At 49.8% G+C, this 20,787-nt stretch overlaps 1 protein-coding gene across 1 annotated transcript; it reads right to left on the reverse strand.

Moving 5' to 3' along the window:
- Window positions 1-12,255: 12,255 nt before the first annotated feature.
- LOC116732155 (uncharacterized) lies at window positions 12,256-18,971 on the reverse strand. The gene is made up of 2 exons (XM_032582144.1): window positions 17,858-18,971; window positions 12,256-12,922 (listed from the first exon to the last, which is right to left on the reverse strand). The coding sequence occupies exons 1-2, from the start codon at window positions 18,866-18,868 to the stop codon at window positions 12,566-12,568; spliced, it is 1,368 nt and encodes a 455-aa protein (XP_032438035.1). The 5' UTR covers window positions 18,869-18,971; the 3' UTR covers window positions 12,256-12,565.
- Window positions 18,972-20,787: the final 1,816 nt, after the last annotated feature.

Raw genomic sequence — 20,787 nt, forward strand, 5'->3', positions numbered from 1 at the left:
ACTGGAGGGGAACGGGTCTTGTGCGAAATTCTGTTCCCCTGTGAAAATCAGTTCCCAGTGTCGGGAGCGCGCACTGCAGCCAGAGAGGATCTGATCATTTCCACGGCTCCTCTGATCGATTTCTCGGTAAAACAACTCATATAATCATGTCAAGGTTGTAACTTTCAGTTTAATCGGCAGCTGTTGTTGAAAAAAGAAACAATAACAAAATTGTAAAATAAATAAATTAACGAGGTTTTCTTACGCTGTTTTGTGTTGTTATTTTAAACGCAAAGAGAATCGATCTTTCTCCAACTTTTGTCACTTAAGTCTGACAAATAAAAGTCACCAAACACAGGTTTCCAACACAATGTGTGAATTTATAGTTTTTCATTGCTAATATAAGAAGATGGAAGCTGCAGAGAGACACAAAGATTAGACTTCCTGAATAGAAAGTGTAGGCTTTCTATAAAATCACCTTCTAATGTTAAATATGACAGATTACTGGATAAAAGAAATGTCTAGTTGCTAATTTTTAGTGGTTCAAACATATTATCACACATAAAAATCATGGAGCATTTGGAAACGGTTGCTCTTTATTTGCCAAAGCAATGAAAGGATTATTTCAGCTGCCTGAAATAATCTGTTCTCCCTCCATAGGAACAAATTAATTTACCAGCAAGTCTTTAACTGTGTTTATTCCTCTCAGCAACAACAAATCCTGTGGATATTTCATCATTATTTACCAAAGTTAAAGGAGGGGAACCAAATATTTTAGCTGGCTGAAATAATCTGTTCCTCCTCCATAACATGGAAAAAAATTATTTACTTGCAAGTCTTTAACTGAGTTTAATCTTCCCTTCATGAACAACAAAACCTGTAAATATGGTAATATTTGCTCTTTATTTGCCAAAGTTATGAGGGGAAACCAAATATTTTAGCCACCTGAAATAATCCGTTCCTCCTCCATTTCATAGGAGCAAATTAATTTACTAGCAAGTCTTTAACTGTGTTTATTCCTCTCTTCTTCATCAACAATAAATCATGTGATTTTGGTAACATTTGCTTTTTATTTGACGTTACGAGAGGGGAACCATAAATATCTGCTATTTTAACTGCCTGAAATAATCTGTTCCCTCTACAGAGAAAAGGTTATTTGAGACAACTAAAATATTTGGTTCCCTCCTCATAACTTTGGCAAATAAAGAGCAAATGTTTTCAAACTTGCAAGATTTATTGCTGAGGAAGAGAGGAATAAACACAGTTAAGGACTTGCTGGTAAATTAATTTGTTCCTATGAAATGGAGGGGGAACGGATTATTTCAGGCTCTAAAATATATGGTTCCCCCTCATTTCTCTGACAAATAAAGAGCAAATGTTCCCAAAATCACAGGATTTGTTGTTCATGAAAGGAACAACAAATCCTGAAAGGAGGGGGGACCCATGTTTCCTCTTCAGGCTCAGCCCGAAGAGGAAACATGGGCCCACCACCCGTGAGAGGGGCCAAAGGAGTCGGGTGCATTGTGTGATGGGTGGCGACCGAGGGAGGGGGCCCTGGCGGTCCGATCCTCGGTTGCAGAAGCTCTTGGGACGTGGAATGTCACCTCTCTGGTGGGGAAGGAGCCGGAGCTAGTGTGTGAGGTCGAGAGGTTCCGGCTAGAAATAGTCGGTCTCACCTCGACACATGGCTCTGGTTCTGGAACCAGCCTCCTTGAGAGGGGCTGGACATACTTCCACTCTGGAGTTGCCCAAGGTGAGAGGCGTCGGGCAGGAGTGGGCATACTTGTTGCTCCCCATCTCGGCGCCTGTATGTTGGGGTTTACTCCGGTGAACGAGAGGGTAGCCTCCCTCCGCCTACGGGTGGGGGGACGGGTCCTGACTGTAGTTTGTGCTTACGGGCTGTCTGTTATTGCGCAATAGCCAGCCCCGCCCTTTCCTCACAACTCTCTTGGGCCGACTACTGACCAGTTCTCTGTCTAACAGGTCCGGAAAGTCTCTAGGACCTGGGTATTACCCTGAGAGAGATCCATAAGAGACAATCTATTTAAACTGATAGCGAAAGCGATTCGTCTAGCTCTAACTACCTTCAATCCAGGAGCTACGACCCTTTGCAGTTAAGAAACAATCAGCTGAGTAGCCCTCGCAGCTGCATAATCCCAATAACCGCTCCTGTTAACGGTAGCTCGCTTTCTAATATATAACTCGCTCTTGGAACCGGCTAGATTAAATTTAGTGACTTAGATGTAAGTCCCAGGGTCATTATTTACTCTCACCAAAGGAAATTATGAAGCCTCCTATTTACTGGAATCATGTACATTAGTTTTACCTTAATTAAAAGAACTGAAAAATAGTCAAATGACTCAATTAATTCCAATGTCCACCAACCTCATTAGAATTTTATAGTATGAATTTATTAAGCACGCTTAAGCAGGGATATGCGACATACAAATCAATAATCAATTGTATATAATTCAAAAACAGTGTAATAGAATTTACATGTACAATCATACTACCCTGTCTCCTTTCCCTAACTTATGTCGCAAGTTCTAAGATAGATTTTTTGGGAGCAGATTCAACTCACACCCAGTTGGAGATGGGTCTTTGGCAACAGAAATATCCCGAGTCTTGGTCAGAGTCTTTGTCCTTAGATGGAAAAATCCTCCTTAGAATAGATGCAAAGCAGTGCGGGTCCAAATCCTTCGAAAACCCAGCTCTTTTATCCCTCCGGGACCTTTGTCTTTTCTCCAAGTCTGTTGCAGCGTTAGCGATTGTTGGGTGGAGGCAGGGTCGACGGTAGAATCAGGAACCGGGGCTGTGGCAATCGGATCTTGTCCTTTTCTTGGCGGCGCGGAGTCTTGACTTTCCCGTGGTTCCGAGCTGCGGACCTCTGCTGTCTCTCAATCTGCTTATCTATGTTGTCTCTCCTTCGACGCCGCGGATCAAGAACGATCGCTTCCTCTTTTCAGGCTTCTTTTATACTTTTCACGTCCATTTGTGTGTATGTGGAGTTTGCTTTACTATTTTTTTTCTGAACTTCTGCTTTGTCTCCCCCATCTGTGTGTGTGGGACCTTGGTTTACTATTTTTTTATTTAACTTCTGCTTTGTTTTTCTGGAAAAACCCCTTCTCTCCCCAGCTTGCGACACTTCCTGTCAGCAGGGCTTCACCCATCATGCTGACTTTAACGTACTGCATTCCTCTCTTTTCTATAACTCACTATTTTATCTATTACAACTTATTAAACACATTCAGCCTGTGTTAAACCCATTTGAATTGATTTCAAATCATCACAACTTCATATTCATTAACAATTAGTCACATCTCTCACTTATTATAAATCATCAACCATAATCATTACATAGTTAAATCATCACAGATCATTAATCAGAGATACTTTGCAGAAAGTTATTGAGTGATTACTTATACTCATGTTACCAATTGTATTCATACATATTCGACTTAATTAACTTTTAATCAAACCACAAGATTGCTTATTTTCTCTCAGGCCTTCGTGCACCTTTTCTGCGTGCACCCGGAAAGATCTCACACCCCATTCCAGTTTTCTTGACAGGGCCGAACGACAGTTCAGATTACCCACCCTTTTTGGAGTCCTTAGAGGGGGTACTGGAGAGTGCTCCTCCTGGGGACTCCCTTGTTCTGCTGGGGGACTTCAACGCTCACGTGGGCAATGACAGTGAGACCTGGAGGGGCGTGGTTGGGAGGAACGGCCCGCCCGATCTGAACTCGAGCGGTGTTCTGTTGTTGGACTTCTGTGCTCGTCATGGATTGTCCATAATGAACACCATGTTCAGGCATAAGGGTGTCCATATGTGCAGTTGGCACCAGGACACCCGAGGCCGCAGATTGATGATCGACTTTGTCATTGTTTCATCGGATCTGCGGCCGTATGTCTTGGACACTCTGGTGAAGAGAGGTGCGGAGCTGTCCACTGACCACTACCTGGTGGTGAGTTGGCTCCGGTGGTGGGGGAGGAAGCCGGTCAGACCTGGCAGGCCCAAACGTGTTGTGAGGGTCTGCTGGGAACGTCTGGCGGAATCCCCTGTGAGACGGAGCTTTAACTCCCATCTCCGGCAAAACTTCGAACACGTCCTGGGGGAGGTGGGGGACACGGAGTCCGAGTGGACCGTGTTCCATGCCTCCATTGTCGAGGCGGCCGATCAGAGCTGTGGCCACATGGTTGTCTGTGCCTGTCGCGGCGGCAACCCTCGAACCCGTTGGTAGACACCTTCGGTGAGGGATGCCGTCAGGCTGAAGAAGGAGTCTTATCGGGCCCTTTTGGCCTGTGGGACTCCGGAAGCAGCTGATGGGTACTGGCGGGCAAAGCGGCATGCGGCTCGGGTGGTTGCTGAGGCAAAAACTCGGGCGTGGGAGGAGTTTGGAGAGGCCATGGAGAAAGACTTCCGTACGGCTTCAAGGCGATTCTGGTCCACCATCCGGCGTCTCAGGGGGGGGAAGCAGTACGGCACCAACACTGTTTATAGTGGGGATGGTGTGCTGCTGACCTCTACTCGGGACATTGTGGGCCGGTGGGCAGAGTACTTCGAAGACCTCCTCAATCCCACCAACATGCCTTCCATTGAGGAAGCTGAGCCTGGGGACTCTGGGTTGGGCTCTCCAATCTCTGGGGACGAGGTCGCCGAGGTGGTTGAGAAGCTCCTCGGTGGCAAGCTCCGGGGGTGGATGAGATCCGCCCGGAGTTCCTTAAGGCTCTGGATGTTGTAGGGTTGTGTTGGCTGACGCGACTCTGCAATATCGCATGGACATCGGGGGCAGTTCCCCTGGATTGGCAGACCGGGGTGGTGGTCCCCCTGTTCAAAAAGGGGGACCGGAGGGTGTGCTCTAATTATAGAGGGGTCACACTCTTAAGCCTCCCTGGCAAGGTCTATTCAGGGGTCCTGGAGAGGAGGGTCTGTCGGATAGTCGAACCTCGGATTCAGGAAGAGCAGTGTGGTTTTCGTCCTGGTCGTGGAACACTGGACCAGCTCTACACCCTCGGCAGGGTCCTGGAGGGTGCATGGGAGTTCGCCCAACCAGTCTACATGTGTTTTGTGGACTTGGAGAAGGTGTTCGACCATGTCCCTCGGGGAGCCCTGTGGGGGGTTCTCCGGGAGTATGGGGTACCGGGCCCTTTGATACGGGCTGTCAGGTCCCTGTATGACCGGTGTCAGACAGAGTCTGGTCCGCATTGCCGGCAGTAAGTCGGGCTCGTTTCCAGTGAGAGTTGGACTCCGCCAGGGCTGCCCTTTGTCACCGATTCTGTTCATCACTTTCATGGACAGAATTTCTAGGCGCAGCCAAGGTGTTGAGGGGATCCGATTTGGTGGCCTTAGGATCTCATCTTTGCTTTTTGCAGACGATGTGGTCCTACTGGCCTCATCAGGTCATGATCAGCAGCTCTCGCTGGAGCGGCTCGCAGCCGAGTGTGAAGCAGCCAGGATGGGGATCAGTGCCTCCAAATCCGAGGCCATGGTCTTGAGCCGGAAAAGGGTAGAGTGCCTTCTCCGGGTCAAGGGGGGTGTCCTGCCCCAGGTGGAGGAGTTCAAGTATCTCGGGATCTTGTTCACGAATGGGGGAAGAAGGGAGCGGGAGATCAACAGGCGGATTGGCGCAGCATCTGCCGTCAAGCTGGCGCTGTACCGGTCCGTTGTGGTGAAAAGAGAGCTGAGCCAAAAAGCGAAGCTCTTGATTTACCGGTCGATCTACGTTCCCACCCTCATCTATGGTGTGGGTTATCCTGCAATAGTCAGCCCCGCCCACTCCTCACTACTCCCCAGGGCTGCCTACTGACCAGTTCTCCGTCTAACAGGTCCGGAAAATCTCTGAGACCTGGGTATTACCCTTAGAAGTACTCTACAAGAGATAATCTATTTAAACTGGTAGCGAAAGTGACTCGTCTAGCTCTAACTACCTCCAATCCAGAAGTTATGACCCTTTACAGTTAAGAAACAATCAGCTGAGTAGCCCTAGCAGCTGCATAATTCCAATAACCACTTCTGTTAACGGTAGCCCACTTTCTAAATCATAACTTGCACTTGGAACCGGCTAGATTATGTTTAGTGACTTAGATGTAAGTCCCAGGGTCATTATTTACTCTCACCAAAGGAAATTATGAAGCCTCCTGTTTACTGGAATCATGTACATTAGTTTTACCTTGATCAAAAGAACTGGACAAAGATTAAAAGACTCTATTAATTCCAATGTCCACCAACCTCATTAGAATTTTATAGTATAAATTTATTAAGCAAGCTTAAGCAGGGATAAGCGACATACAAATCAATTATCAATCGTATATAGATCAAAAACAGTGTAATAAAATTTACATGCACAATCATACTACTCTGTCTCCTTTCCCTAGGGGTTAAGTCGCAAGTTCTGAAATGGAATTTCAATGAGCAGATTCAACTCATACCCAGACGATGGTGGATCCTTTGGCAACAGGAATTTCTTGCATCCTTGGTTGAGGTCTTTGCCTGGTGTGGAAAAACCCTCCTTAGAAAGGAAACAAAGCAGAACGGGTCTGAATCCTTTTTGCAAGACCCAGTTCTTCCTCCTTGTGGGACCTTTGTCCTTCCTCCAAGTCCTGCTGCAGAGTTTGAAAGCGCTGAGTTGAGACGAGGCCGACTGTCAAATGAAGAACTAGAGATGGGGCAACGGGACCCAGTCTTTTCTTAGCGGCGTGAAGTCTGAGCTTCCCCGTAGTTCTGGAGTGCGGTCCGTATTTTAATCTGCTCCTGCATGTTATTGCAGGTGTTGTGACTTCTTCTCCGCCGCCGGACTGGGAACGACTAGTTCCTCTTTGCAGCTCGTATTTATACTTTTCTTCATCACGTATGTGTATGGGGAGGTTTGGCCTACGTGACTTTACTGCTGTCTCTCATGAAAAAATCCTCACATTTCTCAACCTGCTTGCCGACCACAGTGGAATTTCCGTACTTCCCCTTTCTTCCTGTGCTTCTTGGCCATCTGTTCAGAACTGCTTGCGACATTTCCTGTTCTCAGAGCTGCACTGCACACTCGTCTCTTCCACATTCTATAACTTTCTTTATCTATTAAAACTCAGCAAACACATTCAACCTCATGTTACATTGATTTCAGATGATTATAACTTCATATTCATTGACAATAAATCACATCCTTTCCATGTTGTTAATCATTAACACAATCATTACATTTTTAACTCATTACAGATCATTAATCAGAGTACTTGTATTCATGTTATTCAGACTTATTCAACTTAATTATCTTTTAATCAACCTTACAAGATTACTTTATTTCTTTCAAGCTTTTATGTACCTTTTTCTGCGTATACCCGGAAAGATCTCATACCCTTATGCCAGTTTTCTTGACACCCCCTCCATGAGATCGGACGGTGCTGCGCAGAAAACACAGAGTCCAGAATCAAAAGAGGTCAAGTCCATCATCACAAGTGGTAGTGAGGATATCCCGCTCATAGCAGGTAACCGGAGATGATGAAGGTGACCAGGAATCCACAACCTCATACTCCGACAGGTTGGATGGTGGAGAGAGCCAGCGTTCTGCGCCCAAATCGTAGTCAAGTGTAGATTCACCTGAGACGGAAAGGGTGGAACATTCCAGCTGAGGCGGCAGAGGCGTAGGCAAGTCTGTGCCGAAGTCTGGAAGCGTTGATGGGTTGTTGCAGTAGCTGTCCAATTCTGCCAGCAGATCCTGGAAATCCATATCACTTGGTGAAGGAGATGAAGGGGAAAGGATGTCCTCAGTCTGGCATGCTTGGGGAGATGAACTGAGGGTCTCAGTTTGGGTACCTCTCTCGTGAGTTGCACTGCCGGCTTGGCATCCGACGTCGATAAACAAATCCGGGGACCCGGGACGTGTAGGCGGAAGGTAGTCGCCCACCGCCACAAGTCGGCCATCCAACAGATGTAAAGTTGGGAGGCATTGCCGAGTAAGTTGGTGTTCCCACAACTTATGAATCACGGGCAGCCGCAGTCCCGTATACAACGGAGATGTTGTGAAGTCGTCGTCGTCCAGGCCAAACGCAGAGGTCCACACGATTTTGTGCACCCGTTCCAGGGATCTAGATGTGGAATCCGCTATGTAGGGCAAATCCTCCAGCCCTGTGGCGCAGAGGATTGCCGTTACATTGCTAAAGTTGGCGCTCACGCATTTGTGACACCAGCGGGAAGACGATGCAACCCAAATGAATCCATAAGATTCTGCAGTGATTCCACACCCCACACAGCAGGTTGATGCCTGAGGAGAAACAGTAACCCAGGTAACTTCATGATCAGTGGTTATTGATTAACTATATTTACTTACAATGACGAAAATGCAAGAGCGAAAGCTGAGAGAGTAGGCTGGTTTAAGCCCGTGTGCCGGCTTGTTTTGCGAGCCAAGGTGAATTAATCACAGGAGCCGGACTGTCATGATCCGGAGCTGGTTCACCTCGATCATAGACATGAGCTGAATCATGGAATATTGCCGCGTAGGTCATCAGCCATACGACAATGGCCAGGTCCGAGGTCTCATGGAGCCAGTAGAGGACCACCAGGATCCCCCAAACCGTTGCCCAAAGAGCCAGAATTATCCATTTTTGCATCCAAATTCGCCGTCCCCGACCCTTGATAGACAAGGCCTGGCGCGCTAAGTAAGTGAGGATAGACACTGCGAATAGCCCTTCTAGAATAGCGGTGAGGATCTTAAATGGGGCGGCTCGTGTGGCTTGTGTGCCCCCACAGACCAATTCCAATATCAGGGCTGTGGTATCGGTGACGAGCCATAGGCAGACTACAACACCCCTGCGCCAATTGATACGGGTGCGGCCCATCAGGTAACAAGCGAAGAGAGATGAAGCCAACCCCCATTTGTGGAGTACGATGGGGCGGAGGATCAGCTTGGCATATCCTTGTAGCGCGACGAAGATCCTCATAGGGTGTCCCTTAGGCCAGGGACCGGTGTGGCAGAAGACTACCCAGGCCAGGGTAATCCCTAAATGCTCAAGGGTACTCACTTGAATCGGTGCAAAAAGTGAGTTGGGATCTGATGAGTTGGTTGAAGAGTTGGTTGAAGAGTTGATTTCCATGATGTCTGATGATGGTTGCTCTGGATCAGGTCTTATCGGCAGCTGCAGTGAAGGTTGAATGGCTCGCAGGCACACGGCAGCTCTCTCTTATGCAGAAGTAGGCTCCTCCTTAGGGGGGAGGGGCTGGTAGTTCCTCTTTTTGCAACGACAAAGTGCTTTCAGCCACGCCTCCAGGATGACTTTACCGATGATCAACGCCATGGCTACGCCCAGGAGGCCCAAGAGGTACGGCCACAGCAGACTCAAAGCACTCATCAGCCATTGTTCAACAATGTTGAGGCCTTCCTCCACTACATGAGCGACTTCTTCCACAACCTCGGAGGCGACAGCCACCAAAGTTGCTCCCAAAGTCTCATACCAGAAACAGTCATGTTTATTAGAGCCCTCTCCACATTGCTGCCAATTCTCTGTAGTGGTTGAGCAGGTGAGGTTAGAGTACAAAAGATTAGGTCCTACCCAGTCAAACCCTGAGTCAATGTTGCCATCACACAGATTTTTACGGAAAGCATGTCCTTCTGCGATGGCTATAATGGAGTCAGGGATGAACGGAACAGGAAGACCAAGTATGCTCTTGCGCTTCTGGAGATGATATCCGAGAATTGCATCGGTGCAGGTCCGTCCGGTCACTATCGCCCTTCGCCAGGTTCCATTGATCTTGCGCCAAGTAACCTCGGACGAGTGAGTGTCATACTCGCCTGCATAATGGCCCTTGCAGTGACTTTCCCAACCTCGGAGCTCTCCGCAGGGTCGTCTGGCCAAACCTATTACACATTCAAGGACTTTTCTGGTGTTATTTTTACAAGTCATGCGCCAAGGTCTTGGGCTGACATAACTGTCCGGTCTCCAAAAAATCCCAGGCCAAATCATGCGTTCCTTAGAGTAGACCGTAGCAATGTACTGGTACTTTACCCAGTAGTTTGTTGATTCTGTAAGGCATGGTGTTACCCAGGCTTCAAACTCATCTTGTTGGAGTCCCCACCACTCGTAGTCCCACTTTCGATAGTAATCCTCGTACCAGGCTCGTAGGGCCCACTTAGCCGTAGGAGCTTTATCAGGATCAGGGCAGCTGTACCTCCAGGTAGAGTGAAGAGCGTCGCCAACCTGCCAGAGGTCGCATCGTGGCGATGAGAGGGTTTTCTTCCAACAGGTGTCATTTAGGCTCTCAAAAATTCTTTTCGCAACACACTGGTCAATCTTTGCGAAGTCCGTTTTAGGAACGGTGAGAAGGTCATCAGGAGTCGGAAGGGGTTGTGTACGCAAGTTGGCAATGTATAGATCCGTTAATCCAGTGTGAGAGCGAACTGTCCCTTCTGGGAAGTCTCCCATAAAGAACGTTTGGTCTTTGGCTATGTATGTCCATGGGAAAGTGTTGTTCAGCCAGAGTTCTATTTCTGTACGGAGCGGACGTGTAGAGTGCCAAAAATCAGCCCAGTACTCTTCTATGGCTGATACTATGTAATTCTGTCCTGCACATCTCACAAACTTGTTCCAGAGACAAGGATCTAACCAAAGAAAGTGGTGTTTGTAGCAATGCTGTTGCTCTTTGTCATACATAAACCGTCTAGGTCCTTGTCTGATCAGGAAAGCCGTCATGTTAGTCAAATTGGCTAGTGTAGGCGAAATTGTTGCATTAACTGGAAGATTACCTCGGGAGGCATTTCGGAAGGTCCAATTCCCTGGCGGTGCGGTTGGGATGGTGTCATCCACCCTGCAATTTAGGTGAAAATCTCCCCAAAACTCTTCTCGGGGGAGCCAGGCTCGACAGCCTGAGGACCTGTGTGGGGCTGGGTATACTACTTCGGTATCCCAGTACCCTTGACTTGGCAACAATAGCAGCGATCGACAAGCCATGTTGCAATGCCATTCTGGCATACCTCGGTCCGGGTGAATCCAGTTGCATCTGACGGTCCGACGTTCTTTAAATTGCAGGACCCGTATCCAGCAGAGTGCTCCGGTCTCGAGGAAATCGTAGTTGTAGATCTCCCAGGTGCGATTCAGAAGGTCGTCCAGTGTTGAGTCGTTCAGTTTGAAGGCTCGGCGTTCCACGTACTTTTTTCCGTTGTCTCCGGCGAACAGTCCGGTTCGGTTCTGGACAGAAGTTTCGTTGTCCCATGGTACAAAAATAGCCGTGGTGCTGGTATTCCAACAGTTGAAGGTAGCATATTTGGAATGTCCATAGGTGACTCTTGTATGCGTAAGATACCACGGTCCAACTCCGATGAAGTAGAAGATAGTAGCAAGAACAGCAGCAGCAATCAGCAGGGCAAGAAGCGTTAGCAGCCCTTTCAGGCATAGGGACTTTCCGTTTATCGTAGTCGTTTTCCGTAGCAAAGGTTCGTTAGAGGTTTCCGAGTCGTCGTCAGTGTCAGTAGAGCTGTCTGATTCCGATGTAACATCCAGCAACTCCGGGTCTGCAGGCCGGCGCTTCATGCCGATAGCATCCATCCTGGCCAGATCAGTGCTTCTCTGGGATCCGATGTATCAGGCTTTGCACAGATTTTTCTCAAAGTCTTGAGGTGGCCTTGTTTGCCAGGGGCCTTTGCAACCCGTCTGGTGGCCCTTCTCTGCTGCAGGGCGGTATATATGGGAGAGGGGTAGGGTAAATCAGGCTCCAACCCCCTCCACACCCACTTCCAGTGGAACACCCTCCAGTAGTCCGGCCGAGGGAACGGGCCTTGGGCGGTGCCAGTTTTCAGTGCCTGATCATACCAGGATTCGTGTTTGTGCCCTATTGGGGCAGGCACTGAGATGTAGGTATACAATGATTGTCCGTGTAGAGTTAGTCTAGTGCGGTACCCCCAACAGGACGGAGTATAAAGCCTCTGGTGTGGTGGATTGGGGTAGACCCTGTCGATTTCCAATTTCAATGGAAGCCTGGTGTTATTAAATATATAACATTCTGGATTCATTTCCCTCTTTACTATGGTTCTCGCCATACTTCGCGAAGTGGTCCAAATAACCATGTTGTTAAGTGAGACTTCACAATACAGTCCTTGCAGTGGTTCAAGATAATGGGGACCCCACCTAATCCGTAGCTCGATCCCCCGCACTCTGAAATACACTGTATTAAAAGTCCATGGTAGAGATCTTGGGCACATAGGTGAGATTGATGCAAAATGAACCGTGTTGTCGCATCCTCTTCCTTGCCAAGCAGGCGGTGCGGTAGGGATAAATAAGTGTGGCTTCGGGGCAGGGGGCGTCGTGTATTCCTCACTTTCCCCCACCTGTTTTACGTTTTGGAAATTGGTGGGTCGGAGATATATGAGGAACTTGAGAAAATAGGCCTCGGTAATTGGATTGGAAACAGTAAAATCTTCTCTTGGCATATCAAGTTGAACGTTGGTGGTAGGGAGTCTTAAAAACGGGCCTCTGTCTGATAGCCCCGATGAGACTCCAACCCCCACTTTGAACAATCTGGTCACAAAACACTGTCTTCCCTTTCGTTTTTTGGTTTTTTGCTGACCTGCGGACTTGACGACTCGTTTTCCTCCTTCCGGTGCGTCCATCAGTCTTGGCTTGTCTTTTTCCATGGAAATGCTGAGGTGAGCTTCTGCCAGGCGTGAGTTTTGGGTTTCTTCTTGGGAGGCTCCGGCTCCGTACTGGACACGGTGGCGTAAGTCTGCTCGTCTGGTACCACTTTGATGGCTGCTCCGACTGAGTAGATCCCTTTATAGGGGACGGTGATCATGCGCACTGATAGCTGGACTTGACAGGAGGTGCTAGGATCAGAGGGCGTACTCGCCCTGTGAGCCACGCCTCCCGGGTGTTGCAAAACTCCATCCCGAAACTGGGATTCCGCTGTCACCCAGTACAGGCAAGACTTCTCTTTGGGTCTCACCGCATTGCTGCCCCATCCGTCCACCTCAGTCGTGTAGTAATACATGTCTGAGCTGCGCACCCCATCTTCCCTTGGTGCATCCGGCAGATCCACTATAGGTATTGTGCAGTCATTGATGACTTCCAAAATTAGATGTGCCCAGGTGGTCAGCTCCCAGGGGCCTGTCCACCCACCGTTAAAGGCTTGCTTTCGGGCGTCATCTGGGAGGGCACTTAGCTCCTCGGCTGATGGTTGGTATGCATGAGGCCGATGTACCCGGAAGACCACAGGAGAGTGGTTGGCATTTAATGGTGGAAATGACAAGGAAGCTCTGGCAGCGTCATACGGCCAGGCGGCTTGAACAGAATCCCACAGGACATCGTGCGGTCCTTCGTCCCTCCTCCACACCCATGGGTCCAGTTCTTCTGGAGTGTTCGGTGGAGCGGAAGGTCCTGGTAATATTATCGGTATGGGGCTCCCATAGTTCGATTGCACTTTCCCGTAGGTTCTGTAATATCGCAGCGAGCTGTAGAACCTTGTCACTTGCCACCCTTCAGCTTCGCCCGTCAGTGTTACCTCTCCGCTCGTTAGCTGTTCCTTGCACACAGGACAGCGATGTAGCTCGTCTCCATCCCACGTGCAATAACACGTTCTTGGTTCTTCCTTGAGCCATCCCCATTGGGTTTCCAACTTAAGCCGGGGTAGGTAACCCACTCGGCAGTTCCCACAGATTGTATTATTCAATATCGTGACCGGGGAGACGCGAAGATGTTGTAGCATTTCTGCGGTAGCCCCCTGGTGCCTTGGCTTCTCACGGCCCGGTCCTTCCCAGATGATGGGGAGATGGTGGTCTGTTAGACAAACCGGGCAGTTACTCTTAGCTTTCTTCCATTCCAGCAGTTCTCTCTCCTCTGACAGGACTCCATTTTTAGCCCAATCCAATTTCTTCAGGGCTCGTCCTGCCCAAATCCCTGAAGGTGTTCTTCTAATTACAACCACCCCTTTCACGGTGGCCAGTCCGAGATAGGGTGGAATGGTACATGATTCACTGGCCATCTCACCGGCTTCTGTTTCGCTTTAGTCAGGGACTGGCTTGAGCTGTTCAACTCCTTGGATCCCTTTTTTCTTCAGCAATACTGTGTTCCTGTCCAGTACTTGCTTGACGATGTCAGTTGTGTCAAACTTGGGTTTTACTGCTGCATGTACAGGTTGCTCCCTTGCTTTGACCCACACGCGCTGTCCCTCTCGGAATGGCACTCTGGGCGTCAGCTTCTCCTTTTTGTCGCTGGAGCCCCGCCCCACTTCCTTCGTGGTGAACGGCCGTTGGTTGAGTTCCATCGCGGGGGCGGGTCTTTCGGCTCTGCTTCTGTCGTTCAGGGCCTGCCCTATTTCCACCGCTTGGGTGCTCCAGCTGTTGGTGTTAGCATTTTTAGCTATCCAGCTTTTCACTAACCCTATGGCTCGTTCCACCACTCCGTTAGCTTGTGGGGTGTAGGGTGGCGAGTAAACTCGCATTACTCCATACTTCTGACACCACTGGTCAACCTGTGAATTACGGAAATGAGTCCCATTATCCGTGCGCAGCTCTTTCGGGATTCCCAGGGCACTGCATACTTGTTCCAGCATGCCGACAACGCTATTGCCGTTTGCTTTCCTGGCTGCTTTTGTAGTTACAAACCCCGACATAGAATCCACCAGCACTAAGAGGTACTTTTCACCTCTCCTTCCTGTTATCCCCATGGGACCTGCGACATCCATGCAGACTGAGCCCCAGGGGACCGTGCTTTTGATGGACAACCCATCCATTCGCTGCCCTCGGCGACCTGCGTTGTATTGACCACACACTTCACAGTCCCTTAGCACGCGCTGGACTTGTTTCACTGGGATCCAAAGATCTTGCTCTTCCAGTTCCTTACGTGTAGGTCGCACGCCTGCATGTCCAAGGGCCTCATGTACGCTCCGCACGACCTCGACCACGTACTCTTCTGGGACCTCCCGTCCTCTGGGAGTACTGTCCCACTTCTCGGTACCGACAAAGACGATCTTTCTTTGCTGGACATAACAGTCCACTTCATCATTCCCACGCCAATGAGCTCCCTCATGCGTGTGTGCCTTTTGATGCTCAACTTCTATCTCCAACTGCAGTTGTAGCTCAGCAATCTTTTTCCACAAATCTTTGTGTGCCACTGGCTTGCCCTTTGCTGTCTCGAACCCATTTTCTTCCCAAATGGCCAAGTCCTCTCTAAGGGCCTGAGCACAGTAGTAACTGTCGGTTACTAACCTGGCACTTTTGATTTTCCTTTTCACCAGCTCCAGCAATCCTTCCAGTACTGCCGTCACTTCTCCGGCTTGAGCACTACCGGGGGCCTTTCCTTTCTGACGGCATTTCTCTTTGCCGTCCTGTTTCAGAATAAATCCCCAGTATGCCGACTGGTCGGACCCCTTTCTGGATCCATCGGTGTAAATTGTCCATTCCGGTTGTCCTGGCTTTTCAGGTGTCTCTTGTGGTTTTTTCCTACTGGTGGGTTGTGCTGGCCCAATTTCAAGCTCCGGGTCCAGCAAGATGTCCTCCCATCTTCCCCACCGAGTATTGGTTGCTTTTGTACTTTCCACAGTCCCTTTTCTTAGGTACTTGTGAACTTGGCTCTGTGTGATGACTTTAACTGGTTGTCCTTGTGCTAAATCCTTCAGCACACCCCAATAGCGAGCTAACACTGCTAGCTCTTTTTCCTCCTGCGGGTATTTCTTTTCAACAGAAGTCAGGGTGTAGCTCCACAAGGTAACCAAGCCTCCATTTTCGTTACTCACTTTGATCATGGCGTCGTCATTCTCGCAGCTGATTTCGGCCACTAGTTTTTCTGACAAACTCCTTGGCTCCAATCTCACCGCTGCTTGAATGGCCCTCCTCAGTTCCTCCAAGTTCTGTTGACTGGCTGCTGTCCAAACCCAGGGTCTTTTTCCGTCTTTCTCGTCGTCCTCACTCTTCCTTAGGCAGTGGTACAAAGGTTTAGCATACTTCTGATAATTGGGTACATGGTCTCTGACATAGTTGCACAATCCCAATATTTTCTGCAAGTCATTTTCTGATTGTGGTGGTTGAATGTTCGTCAGCTTTTCTCTGTACCCATCCGAGAGTCCTAAGTCCGACGTGACTTCGAAACCCAGATAGTTCACTTGGAACTGTCCAAATTGACATTTCTTGAGGTTTAGTTTCAGACCTGCCTTGGTGAGGTTTTCAACCACTTTTTGTAGTCTCTCCAGGTGTTCTTCTTCTGTGTCATCGGCAATAAAAACATCATCAATGTACACAGTAGCACCTACGTCCCCCAGTACTTCCATTACTGCTGACTGGAACACATTTGGGGAGTTCTTGTACCCCTGGGGTAGCCTTTGCCACACATAGCTTTTGCCTTTGTGGGTGAATGCAGTCTTACCTTGCGATTGTCTGGCGAGGCGTAAGGAGAAAAATCCATTAGCTAGGTCGATGCATGACTTGAACTTCTTTACTCGAAGGGTTTTTAGCGCTCCCTGTGGATTGATTAAACTGGCTCGGTTCGCTATTGTTCTCCGATTCAGGGCTTTAAAGTTGATGACTGGTCTCCAACCCCCTCCGGCCGATTCAGGTTTCTTCACCGCCTGGATGGGGCTGTTGGTGATCGGGTTGAGTTCCTCTCTGATGATCTCTAGGGCACTCAGTTCCTTCACGATCTTGTCCATCTCCTCGACTGCTCCTGGGTTCAACGGGTACTGCCGAACAGGCGGATGAACCCCACCTTCGATGTGATGAACAAACTTTGGGCCCAAATCTCCACAATCGTTCTTGAACCGTGCCACCTGCGCCGTGACGATGATCTCACGTAGCTTCTCTTTCCCAGCCGGGGAGAAGTCACTCTCTGCCAGTTTCTGTTCTGTTACCGCTGGTATGTCGACCGGTTTGTACCAGTCTTGCTTTTCTGATCCTGTTTGGGTCGGGCCGACTTTCACTAACCTTGCTTTCAAGCTTGTCAGCCTTCGCTCCAGTCGGCGATGTGTGCCTTTCTTTTTACTGAGTTCGTCTAAGTCTTTTACTGTGAGGAGATTGTAGGGACCTTTCACCCACACCACTCCTTTCCAGGTCCCATACGGCATTTCTTCTATTTTTCCATTAGCAAACTGAACCTTCAGGTGTCCTGCTGTTTTTAGGTCTTTGCGGGTCATAGACACCTCCGCTCCTGTGTCCACTAGGTAGGGCACTCCTTCCACTTTAGCGTAGATTTCGTCTCCCTCCCAGTAGGCATTTTCTAAAATGACCCGCGACCCGGACGCCATTACTTTGGCGACCCTCCGGTCCCTGCCTTGCGGGACTCACGGAGGGCCGTCCTCTGTTCTGGGCTCAATTTTCTATATTCCTCCTCCGATAGGAACTGACCTTTTCCTGGCTGGCTCGTTGAAGCCGGCGGGTTGGATGGTTTCCCTTGTGGTCCTGGTGGTTTTTGCTGGAACGGCCGGTTCTGGAAGGTGGATGGCGGTCTTCCTTGTGGGAACGGCCTGTTCTGGAAGTTGGATGGCTGTGGTCCTGGTTGGGACGGTCTGCCCTGGAAGTTGGATGGCGGTCTGATGTTAACTCTACCAGGTGGTTTTGCTGGTTGGCTGACCTCCTTCTTCCTTTTGTCCTCGTAGTACTGCTGCTCCAGGTCGAATCCTTGCACGGCCATGTCCATCTGAGCGACCGTTGTGCTTCTCACTGGCAACTTTACGAACACAATTTCTCCTCTCCGTCCCTTTGTCACCTCTCGCAGTACTTTCACATATCTTGCGGGGGAAACGACCTGCTTAAGGGTGTGCCAAAGCGGCTCCAACCGGCTTCCCCTGTCCAGCCGTCCTCTGGCTCTCTTCACCTGGGACTCTTCGTCGTCCATGTCTTCCAACACCAACCTTTCATAGTTGTTCTGTGCTGACTCCGTTCCAACCATCGGGTCCGCGGTCACGCTGGTCAGCCACCTCAGTCGTGTAGTAATACATGTCTGAGCTGCGCACCCCATCTTCCCTTGGTGCATCCGGCAGATCCACTATAGGTATTGTGCAGTCATTGATGACTTCCAAAATTAGATGTGCCCAGGTGGTCAGCTCCCAGGGGCCTGTCCACCCACCGTTAAAGGCTTGCTTTCGGGCGTCATCTGGGAGGGCACTTAGCTCCTCGGCTGATGGTTGGTATGCATGAGGCCGATGTACCCGGAAGACCACAGGAGAGTGGTTGGCATTTAATGGTGGAAATGACAAGGAAGCTCTGGCAGCGTCATACGGCCAGGCGGCTTGAACAGAATCCCACAGGACATCGTGCGGTCCTTCGTCCCTCCTCCACACCCATGGGTCCAGTTCTTCTGGAGTGTTCGGTGGAGCGGAAGGTCCTGGTAATATTATCGGTATGGGGCTCCCATAGTTCGATTGCACTTTCCCGTAGGTTCTGTAATATCGCAGCGAGCTGTAGAACCTTGTCACTTGCCACCCTTCAGCTTCGCCCGTCAGTGTTACCTCTCCGCTCGTTAGCTGTTCCTTGCACACAGGACAGCGATGTAGCTCGTCTCCATCCCACGTGCAATAACACGTTCTTGGTTCTTCCTTGAGCCATCCCCATTGGGTTTCCAACTTAAGCCGGGGTAGGTAACCCACTCGGCAGTTCCCACAGATTGTATTATTCAATATCGTGACCGGGGAGACGCGAAGATGTTGTAGCATTTCTGCGGTAGCCCCCTGGTGCCTTGGCTTCTCACGGCCCGGTCCTTCCCAGATGATGGGGAGATGGTGGTCTGTTAGACAAACCGGGCAGTTACTCTTAGCTTTCTTCCATTCCAGCAGTTCTCTCTCCTCTGACAGGACTCCATTTTTAGCCCAATCCAATTTCTTCAGGGCTCGTCCTGCCCAAATCCCTGAAGGTGTTCTTCTAATTACAACCACCCCTTTCACGGTGGCCAGTCCGAGATAGGGTGGAATGGTACATGATTCACTGGCCATCTCACCGGCTTCTGTTTCGCTTTAGTCAGGGACTGGCTTGAGCTGTTCAACTCCTTGGATCCCTTTTTTCTTCAGCAATACTGTGTTCCTGTCCAGTACTTGCTTGACGATGTCAGTTGTGTCAAACTTGGGTTTTACTGCTGCATGTACAGGTTGCTCCCTTGCTTTGACCCACACGCGCTGTCCCTCTCGGAATGGCACTCTGGGCGTCAGCTTCTCCTTTTTGTCGCTGGAGCCCCGCCCCACTTCCTTCGTGGTGAACGGCCGTTGGTTGAGTTCCATCGCGGGGGCGGGTCTTTCGGCTCTGCTTCTGTCGTTCAGGGCCTGCCCTATTTCCACCGCTTGGGTGCTCCAGCTGTTGGTGTTAGCATTTTTAGCTATCCAGCTTTTCACTAACCCTATGGCTCGTTCCACCACTCCGTTAGCTTGTGGGGTGTAGGGTGGCGAGTAAACTCGCATTACTCCATACTTCTGACACCACTGGTCAACCTGTGAATTACGGAAATGAGTCCCATTATCCCAACTTTTTGGCTCCTTCATGGTTGGTGGTAGACAGCACGGTTGGCCAAACATCTTTCAGATACTCTTCATTGTTTTCGTCTGCGTTTTTACTCCTAATCACCAGCCTTAGATTCTTCAGTTCGGCATAAGCATCCTGTCCTGTATTAGTGGCAGGTGGTTGAGCTGACACCTCTGGTTGTCTCGCCGGGGTCTGCGGTCCTGGCTCCGAAGACGTCGCCTGCGGTTCCTCTTCATCAGCCGACACTTCGTCCAGCTGCTGTTGAATTTCCCTGGAATATTTGTAGGCGGCTTTCTTCAGCCGTCGCAGCATCACATCATACATAATTCCAATGTATGCGTTCCTGAAGTTGGTAGTCAGGGAATAGTGTGCTGTCAGGGTGGAGCAGGATGGTGTCATCAGGATGTTAGCCCATTCTCCGATTGTCGCTTCCACCTCGAGCTGCACACGGTCTCCCAACCTGCTGGCCCATCCTGCCGGGATCTGGTACTCGGTCTGGCCGGCCTCTGGCACATACGTACGCCGTCCGTCCTTAGCCTGCACCGGACCCCAGGTCACGTCTCTCGCCAGTCTTTCAGAAGGTTTCTCGATGTCGAAGGTTTCCATTTCTTTCTTCTGTCCCCGGTGCTGTCCTGTTCGGAGTGCCCTGTGCTCTGTCGGTGGTTGTTTCGGGTCGGAGAAGACACTGCCGTGATCACTTTCCTCTTCTCCTTCTCCAGGATGTTCGATCTCCGGTTGCTCCTCTTCGTCCTCCGAGTCGCTGAGGTCCTCGTACTGTCGTTGTCGCAGGGGTTCTCTCCTGGGGGAGTTCAGCGGGTGGATCTTAGCTGGTTTCATCGGTCCTTCTTCTTTTGGGACCGTTGGCTGCTCATTCTTGACCCTACCCTTATTGGGTTTTGTCAGTTCACTGCTATTTCCTTCGAATGTGAACCCCTTGACGTATCTTGCTGCTTGGGACTCGAGCCCAACCGGTGCCTCCTTTATCTTTATTCTGGGTGGCTGTATAACCTTGGCCTTACTGGTCTGGGTGGTGGTTGCAACCTTACTCTGGGGAATTTTTAAGGGATATTTCTTGATTTCTTGTGATGGATGGCTAATGCGGCATTGCTCCTCCATCTCAGCCGCCAATTGCACCCCTTGTTCAGTGCGAAGTCGATGCAGACGGGGGTCCACCACCACCACCACCTCTTTGAACACAAAGAAATGACTGTTGGTCCTGGTTATATTCACCACTCCGCTCTCTGCAATCGACCTGGCGGTGTCCCTTGGTAAATCTGGTGATCTCAGTCCTTGCACGCTCACCATTACTCTTCTCATGCCTTCGTTGCTGGCCATCACTAGGCCCCGCTCGAGTCCGTGCCACATCTTCTTCCGATATTCTTCTAGACTCTCTCCTTTT

Source organism: Xiphophorus hellerii, chromosome 14 (assembly GCF_003331165.1).
Source record: "Xiphophorus hellerii strain 12219 chromosome 14, Xiphophorus_hellerii-4.1, whole genome shotgun sequence".
NCBI lineage: Eukaryota > Metazoa > Chordata > Actinopteri > Cyprinodontiformes > Poeciliidae > Xiphophorus > Xiphophorus hellerii.